The sequence below is a fragment of the Histoplasma capsulatum genome (genome assembly GCF_000150115.1).
Source record: "Histoplasma capsulatum G186AR genomic scaffold supercont2.2, whole genome shotgun sequence".
In the NCBI taxonomy this organism is placed as follows: Eukaryota; Fungi; Ascomycota; class Eurotiomycetes; order Onygenales; family Ajellomycetaceae; genus Histoplasma; species Histoplasma capsulatum.
In genome coordinates, this window is record NW_025544802.1 from 728,943 (window position 1) to 747,970 (window position 19,028).

The window sequence follows — 19,028 nt, forward strand, 5'->3', positions numbered from 1 at the left end:
GAGAAAGAAAAGAAAAAGAATACTATTGAAGAGCAGAAGAAAGCTGATCTTCTTTTTTATGAAAAAAAAAAATTGAAAATCTTCTCTGACTATATATACAAGTCTCTGTCAGTATTCTTCTTTTTTAATATGATGAAATAAATATTTCATACAGTATACAGAGTGAAAAAAAGACAGAGTGAACAGTAAATAAATAATCTTGATAAATTTCAATAAAAGAATGATAAATTCTGATATAAAAGAGGTTATATATATTAGTGAATGATGATAGAGAAGCTGAAGAGAGAAAGAGAAAAGAAGTTGAGAGAAGAGACAGAGAAAGAAGAGATTTTATAATCAATTTGTTATTGTTGTCATTATAAATGAAAGAGAAAAGTGAGAATGTTTTGTGTATGAAAGAGGAAAAAGAGAAAAAGAGAATACTCATTCTTGTGAATTCTGCTGAGACAGTCTGTGTGTATAAATAAATAAATACTCAAAATTAAAAGATATATAATATAATATAGTTAATATATATAGATTATCTTCTTACTCTTCTGAGAAAAACAGAGAGCTTGTTCAGATTTATTCTTAATTGTATGTATATCAACTCAAACTTCTCCACAATCTCTAGAATAGATTTTGATTTCATTGTATAATAGTGACTGAGTATCTCATCAATGATCATCTTTCACTGAAAAAAGAATATATACTTACTATTCTTCTTTCTTCAGCTAGATCTATATAATGACTTCAGATACTGCACAGAGAACTGTCTATTCAATCTCTGTTTTCATTTCTTTCAGAGATTATTGATTGATTGAATTGTATGAGAGAGTTGATATATTCAAATATCATTCTCAGTTGATAATGCTGTAGCAGAAGTGGTGACAGCAGCAGCAGCAGTTGATAAAGAGAAGAATGAAAATACAGATACAGAAATGAAGAAAATTTTAATAATATCTTTCTGTACACAGATAGAAACAGAGATAGACTGAAAGATTCAGAATTCAGTTGTTATTATATCAATTCCACACTGAATTCTATCAATTTTCTTCTTTATTTATATATTTCTGATTTTTATCTGATCTATCATTATATTGATCTGTCTCTGTACAGTGCTCAGACTTTTGAAAATCTGTGACACTGACTGTTGAAGTATCATCTTCTGTGAAAAAATAAGAACTGATTCTGCAGTCTATACAGTATCTATAAACTGCTCATACTCTGTATACTGAAATACTGAATTGATTTACAGTGAATAAATTGAAAATTCTCTCTGAAAAAGAGCAGAGTTCTGTAGTATTATTATATAAAGATAATCTAACAGCTGTAAAAACCTCTGAGCTGTAAGATTATCTGAGTCAAATAAACTTTTACTATCAAACAGCTTCAGACTCACATCAGAGATCTCAGAAGAAGTAATATAAAAGAATCTATTCTCAGAATAAAATCAGATAAATTATTTATTCACTTATAATCAGAGAAATTTCTTCAACAGCTCTGATAAAGTGACTGTAGCTTGTGAAAGATAGTAATTATTTAATAAGCTAGAATTGAATTCTGTAATTCTCTGTATGAACTCTTAATTGATCTGACTGAAATAGCAGCTGATCAAAGAGTTATTATTTCATCACTCAGCTCTGTGAATACTGCTCTCATTTATCTCATTAAACTTTGTCTTCTATATATCTGTGAATCATTCAGTATAAGTCTTCTTTATTATCTCTGATATATCTGTATATATAAAGAGTTTATTTATTTATTTAAGATGAGTTCTATAGAAAATCTGCTTGTATAAATCTTTACTCTTGAATAAGTGAATATTGTATCAGAGCTGATAGTAGTGGAACTGAGACAGAGACTTTTATACAATATTTCATCTATAGAACAGATAAAATACAATCTATAATATTAAATAAAGAATATAATTTTTATACTATATAATAGTTGAATATTCAAATCTGTTGTTCTAATTTATTTTATTATTATTTATAATCTGAATAAGAGATCAGCAGAGTATTAATTTCTTATTTAACAGCTCAATTATAAACAGATCAGTCAACTGTATTTCTTATCTGAATTACTCTCTCAGTAGTATATAATAATTTATAAGAAAGTCAGCTGCTGTATAAAGAAGAGGCTCAACTGTGACGGGTTAGCACCCGTTAGTAGTTAACTTACGCAACCAACCCCCTATCGCCCGTTCGCCCTCTCACGTGCTCTCGCGTACCTACGAAACGCCCCTCTCCTCGCGATCCCGCTCCGCGCTCGCGTAGTCTCTAACGATTCCTCCGCGTAACCCCTAACATTCTTCCGCTCCGCGCTCCACTGCAGCGCGACCCCCGATATTCTTCCGTCCCGATCCTCCTTCTATAAGAACCCCCTCGTACGACCCCTTCTTCTGATCTTCTTTCTCTTTCTTTCCTTAATCGATTCGTAAACTGTTACCAGGATAGTGTCAAGTCCGTTGATATTGCCGTTGGAACGGATCGTACGAACTGCGCAGGCGGTACGAACGGTTTAATCTGCAACATCGGTAACATCTGCTTAATCGGTGGCACGCCCGTCACATTACGAATCGATTCATCTGTGTCGGCCCGAGTGCCCCGTGTTTACGATCGCACCTAGGTGCCCAAGTTAAAGTTTAAGAATAAGTTACCCAAGTCCTACGAAGCCGCACCACTGTGATAGTGCTGCGAAGAAGCCCGAGTGCTTAGAAGTCCACAACCGCGTGTCTGTGAAGAGGCCAGAGTGCCTACGAAGTATTTCCTCCAAAAAGAATAAGAACTGAACCTCCTGGTCTCCAAGTTACCAGGACCAAGAACCATGGCCTCGTACGAAAACGAGATGAATTACGAACACCCCTACGAACACCCTTCCGCGGGCGAAAACCGAAACCTCGCAGAAGACAACGCTGAACTCTGTAGCTTCCTCCAGCAGCAATCCCTGCAGATGGCGGAGCTCCAGCGACAACTGAATAACCTGAATACGAATACACCAAGAACCACGCAAGCACCAACACCCCTTATGTACGAAAGAAGAGAACGCCTCCCTCTCCTCGACAAATTCGCGGGAGAACTCTCGACCTACTTAGCCTGGAAATGGAAGGCGAAAGCCAAGCTTGAAGAAGATGGGTCTGTGATAGGCTCTCTGCTCTCGCAAGCTCGCTATGTTCATAGTCGGCTAGAAGGAGATGCTCTAGCCAAGTTCCAACCTTGGATCGAGTCGTGCGCGCACGAGATGTGCACCCCTGAAGAAGTCTTCCGCCAACTAGATGTCCTGTTCTTGGACCCTACACTCCAAGCGCGCGCGATGCAATGGTTGAACAGGAACCGCCAGAGGAACACACCACTGGCGAACTATCTACCCGACTTCGACAGCAAGATACGCGAAGCAGGAGGTCAGGACTGGGACGATGCTGTCAAGATCAACCTCCTGAGCCAGCATATTAGCTTTGAACTGCTCAAGCTCTGCACCTCGCACCTCATGCCCACGCGTTACCATGACTACTGCACCCACTTACGCCAACTCGACAACAACCTCGCACGCTTCCATGCTGTCCAAGGAAGACGTAACAATTATAGGCAGAACTACACGCCTACTAACGCGCCAACTGCACCAGCTGCCCCTGCGGACGCCATGGATTGGACCCCTCATGTGAGCACAGGACGACCAAAGATACCTGGCCTCTCTGGACGAGAAGTTACTGATCGAATCGCCCGAGGCGTCTGCATTCGTTGCAACAAGCCAGGGCACTTCGCAAGCCAGTGCACCAATGCAGTAGTTCCTGCCTCTACGCCGCGAGTGAACACAACTACGCCCACGAATGAACAAGGACAGGGAAAAGAAGAGCTCTCGCCCTAAAACGCGGACGAGAGCTCAAGGAGCAAGAAGCTAGCTGGAGGTTTGAGCAGAAGATGCAAGCGGACGCAATCATGGTCCCTGCCATTGTAAATAGCCTAGTCAACGTACGCGCAATGGTAGACAGTGGTTTCCTTCACTACGCTCTTATAAATACCCAGCTAGTAGAAAAGCATAAGCTCCAGCGTATCCCTTTCCCTGAACCGCGTAAGCTCAGTGGATTCGACGGCCCCAGAGGATCCGCCTCCTACAACATGGTAAGATTTAATGTCGATGTAGGAGGGCACGAGAAAAAGAACGTTTACGCATACGAAGTGCAGGACCTTGAGTACGACTTAATGCTCGGCCTGTCATGGCTTACGGAATTTGGAACCTTGTTAGACGCACGCAACCGTTGTCTTATTTTCCCAGGAAGCGACCGCGTCTATGAGAAGGATGTTGATAGGACTGCTGATCTCACTCAGATATCGGCAGAAGCGTTCAAGCTATTAACCCGCCAAGCGCGCGAGAAGAAGAACGTCCAAGTGTTCGCTGCTAGTATGGCGGATATCAAGAAAGCGTTAGAAAAGCTAGAACCTAAGGACCCCAAGAAGCCCCGCAAGGAACTCCCCGAATCGTATAAGGACTTCGCAGACGTGTTCGATGAAAAGGCGGCCGAAGAGCTCCCCCCCCACCGAGGACGCGGCATAGATCATACGATTGAGCTCATCAAGGAAGATGGCAGGGACCCGCAACCACCCTGGGGTCCTCTCTACAGCATGTCGCGCGATGAGCTCCTCGTCTTACGAAAAACACTCAATGGATTACTGGACAAGGGCTTCATCCGCGTTAGCAATTCACCCGCTGCAGCCCCCGTACTATTCGCGAAGAAACCAGGAGGAGGCTTACGATTCTGTGTCGACTACCGAGGACTTAACAAGATTACGCGAAAGGACCGATATCCTCTCCCGCTCATCAATGAGACACTCGAGCGGATAGGAAAAGCAAAATGGTTTACGAAGCTTGACATCTCCGCGGCCTTCTACAAGATAAGGATTAATGAAGGTGACGAATGGCTAACCGCCTTTCGTACGCGCTACGGACTATACGAATGGACAGTGACCCCCTTTGGACTAGCGAACGCCCCCAGCACGTTTCAGAAATATATCAACTGGGCCCTACGAGACCTGCTCGATGAGATCGCGTCAGCGTACATGGACGACATCCTGATCTTCACCGATGGATCGCTCGCTGAACACCGCAAGCACGTACGACAGGTACTTGACCGTTTACGAGAAGCAGGACTACAAGTGGACATTGACAAGTGCGACTTCGAGACCAAGTCTACGACCTATCTAGGATTCATCATTGAAGCTGAAAAAGGCGTACGAATGGACCCTAAAAAGGTGAAAGCAATCCTCAACTGGGAGGCACCTATCTCGGTAAAAGGGACTAGGAGTTTCCTAGGATTCGCCAACTTCTATCGAAGATTCATCAGGGACTTCTCGGATATCGTACGACCACTAACGGACCTGACACGGAAGGACGCTGTATTCCAATGGACCACTGAAGCGGACGCTGCTTTCAAGAAATTGAAGCATATGTTCACGACCGCCCCGATGCTGCAGTCGTTCGACCCAGATAAGCATACGATTCTCGAGACAGATGCTTCAGGTTATGTAGTAGGTGGAGCACTGATGCAATATGACAATGAAGGTGTTCTACGACCCTGTGCCTTCACCTCAAAGAAGATGTCGCCCGCCGAATGTAACTACGAGATTTACGACAAGGAGCTCCTGGCAATCATACGATGCCTCGAAGAATGGGAATCCGAGCTCATGAGCGTTGAGAAGTTCGAGATCGTCACCGATCATAAGAACTTAGAATACTTTACAACCACTCGCAAGCTCACAGAGAGGCATATGCGCTGGTCACTGTTCCTCAGCCGTTTCTCGTTCGCGATCCGTTACCGACCAGGGGCAGAAAACGCCCTTGCGGATGCCCTATCCCGCAGAGAACAAGATATGCCCTCTGACGACCTAGATGACAGGTGGAAGCACCGAGAACATCGGTTAATCGACCCCGCGATTATAGAAAGTCCCAGGCAATCAGATAGCTCCCGCGTACGCGTTAACCTGTCCCGAGCTCAGGAACCTTCGCTCGAAGAACAATGGAAGCAAGCAGCAGAGGCGGACGAATCCTGGCAACAGGCCGCGGAAGCCGTACGAAGCAAAGCACCTCGATTCCCCGCAGGCGTATACCCAAGAACGGACATCTCAGCATGCTCGATTGACGATGACAACTGCCTACGCTTTCGAGATAGGCGATGGGTCCCTAATTCAGAACCCTTACGAACACGGATCATGCAGGATATCCACGACTCGCCGATGACTGGGCACCCAGGGCGTGAGATCATGTACAGCATCATCGCCCGAGGATTCTACTGGCCGGATATGTCGAAGGATGTACGCCGGTTTGTACGCAATTGCGACCGCTGCGGCTCAGTAACAGCATGGCGTGAGCGCCGAAAAGGAATGCTAAAACCCCTGCCTGTCCCCGAACGAACTTGGCGCGATATAGCTATCGACTTCGCAGTTTCCTTACCTGAGAGCGGTGGTTCTACGAATGTCCTAGTCATTGTCGATCGCCTCAGCAAGGGCGTGATACTGCAGCCCTGTGACAAGATGGATGCTGAAGTCGTTGCGGACGCCTTCGTCAGGAGCCCATTCTATCGCATGCACGGCCTACCTTCGTCCATTGTATCAGATAGAGGCAGTCAGTTCGTGAGCGCACTTTGGACCCGCGTATGCCAGCTACTGAGAATCGAGCGAAAGTTGTCGACAGCGTACCACCCAGAGACCGATGGAGCCACTGAGAGGATGATACAGACAGTTAAGAACATCCTCCGAAAGTTCTGCAACTACGCGCAAGATGACTGGAGCGACCTGCTGCCGCATGCTGAGATTGCCATAAACGGCCGAGATTCTGCTACGACAGGTGTAAGCCCGTTCTTCCTTCTACACGGTTATGATTTAGAGATTCTGGACTTCCCTGAGACCCCCCGAGAAACCACGTACGCCCGCAGTCCCGTACAGGCGGCAGAGAACATAGTCAGCAAGCTCAAGAAAGCCCGCGAGTGGGCCGAAGCTTCGATGGCCAGTGCTCAACAAGACTATGAGGACCAAGCGAACACCAGAAGGAGTCCTGCGACCCGTTACAGCATAGGAGACAAGGTCTGGTTAGATCTCAAGAACATAAGAACGGACCGCCCCTCGCGTACGCTGGACTACCGTCACGCCAAATACACGGTAGTAGAAGTGCTAGGCACCCACGACTATCGACTGGACACCCCGCCTGGCATCCACGATGTCTTTCATACGAACCTGCTCCGACCCGCGGCCGAGGACCCGTTCCCTTCGCAAAAGACCTCCGACTGGCAACCACCTGCCATCGTAGGAGAAGACAATGAACTCGAATGGGAAATTGAAGCAATCCTCGGCGATAGAACCAATCGCCGCCGCCGCGAATACCTTGTCAAATGGGTAGGATACGATCGTCCAACCTGGGAACCCGCGTCCGCCATGGACGACACCGTCGCACTCGACGCCTACGAATCCTCGCTCGCCCCGGTAGGGGGGGATAATGTGACGGGTTAGCACCCGTTAGTAGTTAACTTACGCAACCAACCCCCTATCGCCCGTTCGCCCTCTCACGTGCTCTCGCGTACCTACGAAACGCCCCTCTCCTCGCGATCCCGCTCCGCGCTCGCGTAGTCTCTAACGATTCCTCCGCGTAACCCCTAACATTCTTCCGCTCCGCGCTCCACTGCAGCGCGACCCCCGATATTCTTCCGTCCCGATCCTCCTTCTATAAGAACCCCCTCGTACGACCCCTTCTTCTGATCTTCTTTCTCTTTCTTTCCTTAATCGATTCGTAAACTGTTACCAGGATAGTGTCAAGTCCGTTGATATTGCCGTTGGAACGGATCGTACGAACTGCGCAGGCGGTACGAACGGTTTAATCTGCAACATCGGTAACATCTGCTTAATCGGTGGCACGCCCGTCACATCAACTGTATATCTTTCATTTCTCTGTCATCTTTTTCAGTACTGATATATAAAGTTTACTATATTCAACTCAGTATAGCTGTTCATCAGAGTGTCTACATCTCTGTTTACAAACTCTGTATATCTCTATATATACTTTATAGATCTGTGAATCTTTAATATATTATTCAAAATCTGATCAACTGAATGAGAATGAGAGTTCTTCTATCTGCTTTACTATGTATAATACAGATTAATAAAAGCTGTTTGATACTGTTTGATCAGATTCTCTTCTATTATCTGTACAATCTCTTCTTTCTCAGTATTTGTATACTTTTTTTTGAGATGATCTTCTCTAAGTGAATGATTGAGAACTTTCTTACTAAAGAATCAGATTGTCTTCTGCTCAGAGATAATCTGATTATCTAAAAACTTTTTTTCATTATACTATTTCTATTGTATGAATAGTGAAGATTGAGCAGCAGTGAGAAGTTAGTCTATTAAATTTCATCTTTTTTTATATACAGAAATAAAGAAGAAATAGAAACAAAATAAATCTATATATTATTATTCATTTATTCTGCTTCTCTATATATACTATCTGTGTATTTTTTGATCTGCTTTGTCTGCTGATTCTCAGTGTATTCTCTCTCTATACTGTTATCTTTATAATAAAATCATACTGTAGCTGCTTCTGTGTAGCAGCTGCTTCAACAGCAGTATCAGCAGTAGAGATTATTATCAGTTTTTCTTATTTATATGAAGATGCAAGAATTTCAAAGTAGATGAGTAAGAATAAGAATAGTTAAGAATAGAAATCAATACAAGAGCAGAGGGAGAAGAATACAGTAGTGAAGTGATAATTATTAAATACACATTCAGAGAGAGGCTGATACAGTCATCATATGTAATATTACAGAAAAGTTATCTCTTTTATATGATCAAAAAAGATAGCTCACTGTACAGAACATGTATGGGTTATTCAGAGGCCTTGGCTGAACACCATAGGAACACATGTTTGAACACAGGCAAATCCACCTTCATATAACCACTAGTTAATAGGCCGTGCATGATAAGAACTAACTATGGGAAGACACACGCATGCGTAGCTAGCCGTACGGAGTGTGAATGAATAACCCATGGGATGGAGTAGTTAGTAGGTGGCACCACCCAATAAAGAAAGCGCTCTCGATCCGCCTGCTCCGTCTGTTTGTTTGCCAGGCATTGGGCGTGTTTTGCGCCATTACCTCTACGTACGCCGATTTCCCGTACATAAAAAAAGATCTGATTTTGTCCACTGAGTAAGAGATAAGATATATGTAGATCTTTTCTCTCCCTTTTTTCGGGGGGGTAAACTACCTGAGCTCGTACCTAAATTTTTTTTTTTTTTTTTCAAAGATATACAAATGGTTGGCAGCATGTTTCGCAGACGATTTAAAAGGATTCAAAGCATGGAAAGTGAAGAGATGTATATATATATATATATATATATAAAAGAGGTAGCAAGGAAAATAGAATAAAGAAAAGGGAAAAAGTAGCAATGGATGCCCATAGAAAGCAACCAGCGAGAAGGAACATATGTATAAAACTAAGAAACAATATAGTATATATATACACTTGGTGTCAAGAGAACATATTAATTGAACCACGAAGAATTCCAATTTATAAAACAAACAACTCATCATATATAGGGATGAATATATATTTTGCTCAGAAGTAGACAAACCTCTTCTTGAATTGCAAGCTAATGATCATAGCTGTATGCTGCAGTTCAGTTACCCCCCCCCTCTCCTCCATGATATCTATCAATATTTGAAAGTAGACAGAATTTTTGATTGGGTGTAAATATCAATTAACTCATATACTTTTTGTTCTCTTTTAGCTAGTGGTGCATAAGGCAATAAGCAAGTCTATACAATGTTGCAAAAAAAATGAAGTAACCTAATAACAACCAGAAAAAATAGATACAACCAAAAAAAAAAAAAGAAACAAAACAAAACAAAAGGTATAAAAATTCTATCCAGATTTTTTGTGGCAGGTCGTTTCCTAGGACCCCTAGACCGGTGCGGGGTAGACAAGAAAGTTAAAAAGAATTAGTTGTGATGTGTGCGGAAAGCATAATAAAACAATATGACCTAGATAGGCGGGGGAAAATATGTCGAGGAGTCAAGCAGATATGGAAAATTAATGGGCAAATCCAAGGAACCAACAAAATTTACAAAAAAAAAAAGTTACAAAAAAAGAAAGCAATTAATAGAAACCCGAATCTGCAAATCTCCCCCCTCCCCACTGCAAAGCGGCCAGCTAATGTCATTAAAAAACGTATAGGCATGTCAAAAAGGTGCGTATGTACGGATAAAAAGTTAACAGGCCGTGAAAAAAAGTAGAAAGAAAGGAGTGAGGGTCCTTGTTGAAAACTCCGTAGCGGCAGAGAAAAAGTGAAAATAATTAAAGCAAACTCCTTTATAAAGGAAAAAAGGTGGGGTGGGGGAGGAAGAGGGGGGATTCTTTGGGCTTTCACTTTTGGGTTTGTTTGAATATGGTGGGGATGCGTGGGGCAAGAAGGACCATTACTGTCACAGCCCCTCTTCGCCAATCCCAGGGAGGCCAGCTCCAGCGACATTAATATTTTGCCCTTGCATAACCCCACCCACACCAAGGTTTCGGCCAGCAGCGAGTTGGAGTTCTGGGTTGCAAGGGGGTGAATGCGATCTGTGGTACTTTAGGCCATTGAGGTTCTTATATCGTTTACCGCAGACTTCGCAGCGGAATGGCTTCTCCTTTTCCATGCCCAGCGTTCCTGGGTAAGGAGTACAGGTTTCTGGGTTGACGATTGAGAAGGTACCATCAGCGTTATCGTGGAGCTGTTGGTTGTTGTGGCCGTGCTGTATATTCCGGACGGAGATATTAGTAAAGCAAAGACAGGAGGGGAAGAAAGGAGAGAATGCATGTTCAAAGAGTAATACTTACCGCCTTGTGGTATTTTAGGCCATTCTGGTTTTTATATGCTTTCTCGCAACCTATGACTGGGCATCTAAATGGTTTAGGTTCTTCGTTCGGTAGCAACCCAAGCGTCGTGTCTGGTACACCTGCACGAAGTTGCTGTTCTCGAATCCGTTGCGCTATTTGGCTGTTGGGTCCGTACGGCTGATTTCCTAGCCTGTTGAGCATACTTTGTTGTTGACTGAACCCGCCAGTCGGACTAAACAATCGCTTGGCTGGCTCGTCGATAAACAGATTTAACATATCATTTCCGCCGCCAAATCCGGAAAATTGCCCTTGGGCTCCCGTTAGCGCATTATTTTGCATCATTGACATGTCGCCGAATTCTCCAATGATCGACTCGTCAAGTTCAGCAGGAGTCCCTGGCGCAGATGAATCTGGCGTACCACGGTACCCAGAATTTTGTTGCTGCTGTTGTAATTGATGTGTGACGAGGGTAGGGGTATTAACCGACGATACAGTTGGATTGTTTTGGAGTGGGCGCCCAGGCGTAACTGGAGTGCCTGGCTGGGAATTCCGTAAGCCTTGATGTCCCTGAAGCATACTTAGGTTGAGTGGCGTTAGACTTCCTTGATTCTGCTGTCCGAATCTTCCCTGTATGGGACCGCCTCGGGGCCGTGAATTTTGGAAATTATTATCTGCCAAAGGGTCGTCCATCTCCATATCCTCAACTGTGTCAAGATCAGAAAGGTCACTTTGAGCTCCGAAGCCGCCATGTTGTGTCTGAGGATGTTGTGGCGCTGGCGAAGCCATATGGTTTGCTGTTTGCTGATTTTGGTTCGATCGCGGGGATGATACGCCTCGATTTTGATTACCACCAGCGCCGGTATCTGATTGCTGGCTCTGTTGACCTTGATTTCGCACACTGCCAGGAACGCCAGATCGGTTGTCACTCATGGAAATTTGGCCTGTCTGGGTAGTAGATTGTGGTGGTTGCGGTGACTTTTGCGCATGTGCCTCTTCATAATGTTGCAGTAAGTCGTGCAGGGATGGTAATGTAACGCCGCAGCAAGAAAAATCTCGCATGAAGTTAGCTTCGAGTTTTGGGAGGTACGAGGACGAATGATACGAAGGAGACTGTAGTGTGAAGGGAGAAGTTCCGGTCATAAGGATGCTGTGTAGCAGTGATATTAGCCCAAAAAATCCATCCCCTTGTGATATAACCGCAGAAGAGTATGAAATAAGTTAACATTCCCTTTTGAGGAAATGGGTAGATATGCTGCTCCCCGCTATATTAAACAATTTGGATATGGCAATTATATATTGGTAGGAAACCAGGGGAAAGAAACGTACTCATCTCGAATCCAACTGCCAACGGACACACCTCCCCAGCTCATGCCTCCAACCAAACTACCTGCTAAACTCTCGCGACGCTGCTTATCCCTGTTGGAGCCAGTCACTGTGATTGGCTTCGTGCCGTTCCCCCACTGCGTCATGCTTGCGCCAATCGAGTCCTTGCGAACGGCATTTGCTTTGTACACGATGGAACTGGGAACATTGGAATTCGCGGCACCAGCTGGCCTGTCTGCCGTTGAAGCTCGTTGGAGGGCAGAGGTCAGATTCGAAGCCTGGTGGCCTGGTGGGGAGACGGATGTGTTCCGGGACACGATATTGATGGGGGGGGTTGGGCCCTCCATAGTTCGTCGTTCTGGAGGAGAGGAAGGGAAGAGCGGAAAGGTAGAGTCGTCAAGATCGGGTTCTAACAGAGCAGAAGTTTGGAAAATTCCAATGTTTGGATGCTCTGCTGGCTTCCGATGCCAGGAGAAATACAAATCTCGATCCCGCTCAGCGGTGCGGGACTTGGAAACTGCAGCAAAGCCTACGGGTGTTCCGATGGGAGTAGTTTCACGTGTTGAGGAGCGGTCGTGGTCACTGGAGGGCGGCGAATACTGGAGGGGAGGGGGTGTTTCTGAAAACTGGGGCATTAGATAGAGAGATGGGGAGGAGAGAATGGAGTTGCGCTGCAACTCTTGTTGTCAGTGCGGAGTAGAGGAGAGCCCGTAATGGATGAGCGGCCGAAAAGTGGATTCGGAACCTTATGAAAGGTGGAGCGGCTCAACAAGATAAGCCCAAACAGTAAGAATGGGCAACGGGCAACGGGGTAACAGGAAGCGCGAATGAACGTTACGCAGTGGAGGGGTCGCAAAGAAGAAGACGACGATGATAATGCTCCTCGACGATGTGGACAGTAAGACGAGGGAAGACAGTGGTGGTGGTGGTGGGTGATGAAGGGGGTCGCCGACTAATTAATTTCTTAGTAAGGCGGCTGGCCCAGGGCGGTTAGCTCGAGTCCGGCCGAGGATGCGCCGACCACTGGATCGGGTTAGCCGGCACTGGCCAGGGCGATGGCGCCTCCTAGGTGCATTGGGTACGAAAGATGACGCCTGTTGATTTGCTCGGTCTCTTCTTCCTCGATGCTTGGCTGGCATCGACCTCTGGTTCCGAACTGAAGCGGAAAGCCAATCCCGCGACAGGGCCTTTGCCGGCAGTGGGCTCGATGAAAGGGATGTGTCATTCTGGCTGTTGTTCCTACGCTGTGCGCTGTGGTACCTTTATTGCTGAAAATCACCCTAAAGTTCTGTCTAGTATGCGCTGTGGTTTGCCGCTGGGAAGTGCAGCTTTCCCTCACCAGCCAGTCCTCCAAACAAACGTCTTGTTTGCTTGATGATTCAATTGATTTACGAGTATTTAATCCTCTCCGCTAATTCTGGGAAGTTTGTAGCCAATGACCATAGGGAATTGGTGTTCAGGGGCCTATAATTCGTATAAATCCGGGAAGTTGAATATGTATCTTTCGAGGCGGTCAGGAAGAACATGTGATAAATCCAGAAGTCAAAATGCCTTGTTCCTGTTGCAGCGGCTCGGTAGGGATGGATTTATGGACGGAGATCGAGCACTCGCTACTAGATTCGATCAGTCGCCATCCTTTGTTTGCCTTTGCCAAGTTTCGTCCCAGAGGACTGGCATTGGGCCGGCATACCCTTTGTCGGTGTGGCTCATATCCATCCGCCTTATGCGAAACCTACTAGGACTTTTGATACATCATAATTACTGCCCAAGCCCCGAGAACGGGGAAAACCTTAAGGTATATACACTGGTATTACTTTATTTCATGGTTGAAATCATCAATGGGAGGTCATTAACGGCGCCAATGAGTTGGGCTGTCCGCTTGCCTCCCTCCAGCACTTCCACCGCATTTTCTTCTGAGGAGTCCCAACGCGTAGGATGCTTTCAACGATGAGGCCAATTTGCTCCCTGCGTCTGAACATTTCAAGCTCCACGTTCGACGACGATATGATGTGCATGTGAAACTATCATTCTCGGGCAAGTTTCGGGAAATGGCGATGGCTAAGAGGAGGATCTGTTCGGGAAGGCGTGGAAAGTTTGAATACTTGGAGTTGTGTCATCGTTGCGTAATAGGCACCGTTTCAGGGCACTTGACCGTTGGCTCATGCCAATTGAGATGCGCAATGATTTCGAGACAATCGAGTGCAATACCGTATCACGACAGAGGCTCTGTAGGATCTCTGAACTTGCGATAAGAGCAAAAGGGGCAGGATATGCTGCTTCTAGCCCCTATTTTGATATTACTGTAAGGCGGCGAAGGACTCTGAAGTGCCAGGAAATCGTAAACTTTTGCCACAGATCTCCTTTCTCAAGACCGGAACCCGCGAGTCCGAGGTACAAACTCCAAGATGAGATACGTCCAGTGTTGGCCCTGTACATCTCACCCATTGTTTTCCTATCAAGGCGGCAAAATCCTGTAGGATTCATGTAGGATCTCAATTATTGTGGAAAATCAAGGCTTCTACTCCGAAATGTGCCATCACGTTAGCAGCTGGGAGAAAGTTTCGCCGCTCCCGCAGCCCTCACTCTGAAAATGTCTCGCACAGAGACAGATAGTTATTTAATTCTCTTAGCTCAGCAAAGCGCGGGGCAGCAGTTTAGAAGCGACTTGGCCGGACTGCTCTGCCCTGCGGAATCAGCTGCAAAGCCATTGACAGACAAAACAGAGCAATTCGGAAAATGGACCCCGATAACGATGTGACTTTGTCGCAGACTAAGACGGGGGGATCTAGTGGGACAGAGGTGTACAAACAGAACGGCCATGTCCGGGCTGAAGAATTTGAAGAATCTCTAGCGAAAAGGATAAAATTAGATGAGCAACCTGTTTCTGGTTTGCAGACGGCGGCGAATGGCGGGGTTGGAAGGAGGAAAGGTGTTGCGCCGATAAAGAAAGAGTGAGCTTATTTACTGTGTATTAATTTCTTTATTTTATTTTATTTTATTTTTTCATTCTTCACTTTAATTTTCATTTTCTCTCTTTTTTAGCTACCACCCTCATCGACAAATTGAATATTGTCTAGAGGGGCTTACGGCTATTGCTAATACATATTGGAAAAGGTACCTTATCGAGGTTTCTCAGAGCACGGGCCAAGCTTCCCCAAGGGCTATCGCGGATGACGATGCTGCAGAAGCGGCCAAACATCACGAGCAAGACGGCGGCGGTGCCAAACAAAAGGGGAGACGTGAGAAGAAAGGTGGACAGAATATTAAACGTACGTTCGGCCGTTCTCAAGACGAGAAGCAGCTTTGCCAAACCGTTGCGTATTATCCCGAATTCTCGCCCAACGCTTGCCCCTTTGGCAAATCCTGCAAGTTCGAACATGACATCCGCAAATACCTGAAGAATTACAGGAGAGCAGACTTGGATACTTTTGGTGGGGTTTGCCCCGTATGGGGAGCTAAAGGAAGGTGTCCTTCTGGCTGGAAATGCCGATTTGTGGGATCACATATGGCTGAAAGGGAAACGGAGGATGGGCGGAAGGAGTTGGTGTTGGTGGAAGATGCCTCACGCATGAAACACCCAACGTCAGCGAACGGAATTGAAGTCGATGGGGTTGTGAATGTTGTTACAACGGAGGCTAAGCTTGCTTTGGCGAAAAAGAGATACCAAACTCCTAAGGCTGATTCCTACACAACTTGGATCGACACTGTCTCCAGAGAAGTAGAGAGGAATCTCCATGGGCGCATCCAGGATGAACTTGCCTCTGCCCCTGGAAATGCTGATGATCAGGGAACGTCTGATTCCAAAGATGAAAAAGAAGATAATAGGGCACGGTATACAGAACCTCCATTTCTTCCCTCTGAAAAGAGGCGGCTCTACTTTGGCCCGGAGACACCTGTTTTGGCTCCACTGACGACGCAAGGCAATTTGCCCTTCAGACGTCTCTGCGTTGATCTTGGTGCCCAACTTACCTATTCGGAAATGGCAATGAGCATGAGCTTGGTTCAAGGCTCCAAGTCTGAGTGGGCGCTTATGAAAGCGCACGAATCCGAGACATTGCCTCCGGCAGTCAACCCGAAACAGACCATCGTGAAGGACTACGACAATTCTCGTGATCTGAAATTCGGCGCCCAGATCACGGGCAACAAGCCATGGGTGGCGCTCCGAGCAACTGAGGCCATGACGGCGTTATGCCCGCAACTTCGCGTCATCGACATGAACTGTGGATGCCCTATCGATATGGTCTTTAGAGAAGGTTCCGGATCCGCGCTACTGGATCATGCCTCGAAACTGGAAAAGATGTTACGGGGAATGAACGCCGTGTCCGGCGAGATCCCCATCACTGTGAAAATCCGAATGGGTACCAAGGATTCAAACCCTACAGCCACAAAGCTGATCGAAAGGTTAATTATGGGTGGTGTCGAATCTCATGAAATTGGTAGGGGTCCTGCTGGCGTTGCCGCAATCACCTTGCATGGCCGTAGTCGTCAGCAACGATATTCGCGCCAGGCAGACTGGGAGTATATTTCACAGTGCGCGGCATTGGTCAAACGACTTAACGAACAAACCGACATCGGAACTGATACAATCAAGGAACCTGATGCGCGAGACCAGCCTTCTGCGGGTAAAGTTTTCTTCCTCGGAAACGGCGACTGCTACTCTCATGAAGACTACTTCAGTGGGATTCAAAAATCGGGCGTCGACACTGTCATGGTTGCCCGCGGTGCGCTAGTGAAACCGTGGATATTCGAGGAAATCGAAAAGGGCCAGTATCTTGACAAGTCAGCTTCTGAGAGGCTCGCCCTCGTGGAGAAGTTTGCACGGTATGGGCTTGAGGCTTGGGGATCTGATGAGTATGGTGTTGGCAATACCCGCCGTTTCTTGCTTGAATATTTGAGCTTTACCCATCGGTATATTCCTGTGGGCATACTCGAGTATCTTCCCCCGAGTATCCAGGATCGCCCACCCGCCTGGAAGGGTCGCAATGAATTGGAGACTCTTCTTGGAAGTGATAATTATAAAGATTGGATTAAAATTTCGTGAGTGCTGTTGAGTTTTCAAACTTTCCTCATTTTCCGGATGTGTCATTTTACTAATTGTATGTATCCTTTACAGGGAAATGTTCCTGGGTCCAGCTCATAAAGATTTCAAATTCGAGCCGAAGCATAAGTCGAATAGCTACGAAATCGTTGCTGAAGGTTGACCTGCGACAAGTAAGATCTACTGGCCATGTATATTGCGAGCATTTAAATATCCCATCGTGATATGTATAAATAGGAGATGAGCAATTCAATTTCTGTAGATGTCGAGATTCTGACCACGTTTCCTCTTCAAATTTCTATATTCAAAAATTAAAAATGTCTGCCTAGTTAGCTTGCTGAGTAGGGTAGGCAAAGTCACATGGGCTCGCCCAATAATTATCAACAAAGCAAAATCCGTCTCGATGACGTCTGTTGGCCTAAGCTTGTTTTTGCTACCACATCTCCCCGGCCTCACGCAAACTAGCCAGCAAGAAAACGCAGGTAACGAGGGGACTCTTCTGTCATTTTGTATTTAAGCTTGGTGGATCTTTTTTTCACTTTGTCCGTCGTGTTTGGCTAGAGAAGTTAACAGCAGTGAAAAGAGAGAAAGAAAGGGAGAAAAAGCTTGCCCGTAAAGCGAGCTTCCGCTGTGCAAGAAGGCTGAGGAAACTGTGTACAACGGATCAAAAGGACTGCAAATATGACGCTCTATTATAGCCTCGTTCGTATTAACTGAGGAGATCGGCCCTTTGTGTTTGAGAAGTGCTTGCTGAAGATCAGGGAAGCTGCTATGGTGTGAACGAGTGCTAATGAATATCTGGTTGTCCGCTATATAGGTTTTTCTTCTCCTGGTCGTCGAGATGGTCATTTTTGTTGGCCTCATCATCCCGCTTCCCTTCACCGTGAAGAAGAAATTGTTTACTTTCATCTCCGAAAGCCCAGTTATTGCGAAGCTCCAGTATGGCATGAAGGTAGGCGCTTTATTTCTCTGTCTATCCACCAGGAAGAAACAGGACAGGAACTGACACACATGGTGCCTTACAAGATTACCTTTATCTTCATCCTCATCCTCTTCATCGACAGCGTTAACAGAGTCTACCGTGTGCAACTCGAGTTATCCGCATACTCAAAGGAACTGGGTGGAGCCGGGTATGTCACAATTTCTAGCCCTTTAAACCCGAACGCGTTCCAACTCACCCATGTCTAACTGTCTTTACACCAAGGCGCAGAAGTGCCGCCCTAGGATCTGAACGGATGGAGGTCCAAGCACGTAAATTCTACTCTCAGCGCAACATGTACCTCTGCGGGTTTACGCTTTTCCTCTCCCTCATCCTCAACCGCACTTATACAATGATCCTCGAGGTACTGCGCTTGGAGGACAAAGTGAAACAACTACAAGGCGACAAGAGGGCTGGTGGCAAGGAGTCCGCTAAATTGGCTGAGGCGGGCGATGCTGGTGAAATTGGCCGTCTGCGCAAGGAACTCGCAGCCCGAGAGAGAGATATCGATGCGCTCAAGAAACAGGCTGAGGGCTTGTCGAGGGAATACGAAAAGTTGAGTGATCAGGTCTCGAGCCAGAACCCTGATCCGACGCCGAAGAAGGACCGGTAAATGTCAAGGGGATTGGTCGGCCTGAGCATTTGTTGACGGCTTTTTCAAAGAAAAGATGTTGAGATTCCACCGATATGAAGGAGCAGCGGGTAGGTGATATGAATTAGTTGGCTTGTGAGAGTCGGACGTTTCCTTGATGGATTATAACGCCTAGGACCTCATTGCGTTTGCGGGTTTGGCTTGGTGATGATAGGAAAGCACGCAAAGGATTCCGATAGAAATGGGGGTGTGGTTTTT

At 46.0% G+C, this 19,028-nt stretch overlaps 3 protein-coding genes across 3 annotated transcripts; 2 read left to right on the forward strand and 1 right to left on the reverse strand.

Annotated features, from left to right (window-relative positions):
* Nucleotides 1-10,444: 10,444 nt before the first annotated feature.
* On the reverse strand, nucleotides 10,445-12,796 carry HCBG_01463 (split zinc finger protein; the record flags this gene model as incomplete). The annotated part of the gene is made up of 3 exons (XM_045428513.1): nucleotides 10,445-10,753; nucleotides 10,839-11,985; nucleotides 12,165-12,796. 3 exons carry the CDS (start codon nucleotides 12,794-12,796, stop codon nucleotides 10,445-10,447), a joined length of 2,088 nt encoding a protein of 695 aa, XP_045290299.1.
* Nucleotides 12,797-14,897: 2,101 nt separating this feature from the next.
* HCBG_01464 (tRNA-dihydrouridine synthase 3-like protein) lies at nucleotides 14,898-17,475 on the forward strand (the record flags this gene model as incomplete). Its single annotated transcript, XM_045428514.1, has 3 exons — nucleotides 14,898-15,112; nucleotides 15,276-17,198; nucleotides 17,275-17,475. The coding sequence occupies 3 exons, from the start codon at nucleotides 14,898-14,900 to the stop codon at nucleotides 17,360-17,362; spliced, it is 2,226 nt and encodes a 741-aa protein (XP_045290300.1).
* Nucleotides 17,476-18,040: 565 nt separating this feature from the next.
* On the forward strand, nucleotides 18,041-18,791 carry HCBG_01465 (receptor-associated protein; the record flags this gene model as incomplete). Its single annotated transcript, XM_045428515.1, has 3 exons — nucleotides 18,041-18,151; nucleotides 18,184-18,329; nucleotides 18,410-18,791. The coding sequence occupies 3 exons, from the start codon at nucleotides 18,041-18,043 to the stop codon at nucleotides 18,789-18,791; spliced, it is 639 nt and encodes a 212-aa protein (XP_045290301.1).
* Nucleotides 18,792-19,028: the final 237 nt, after the last annotated feature.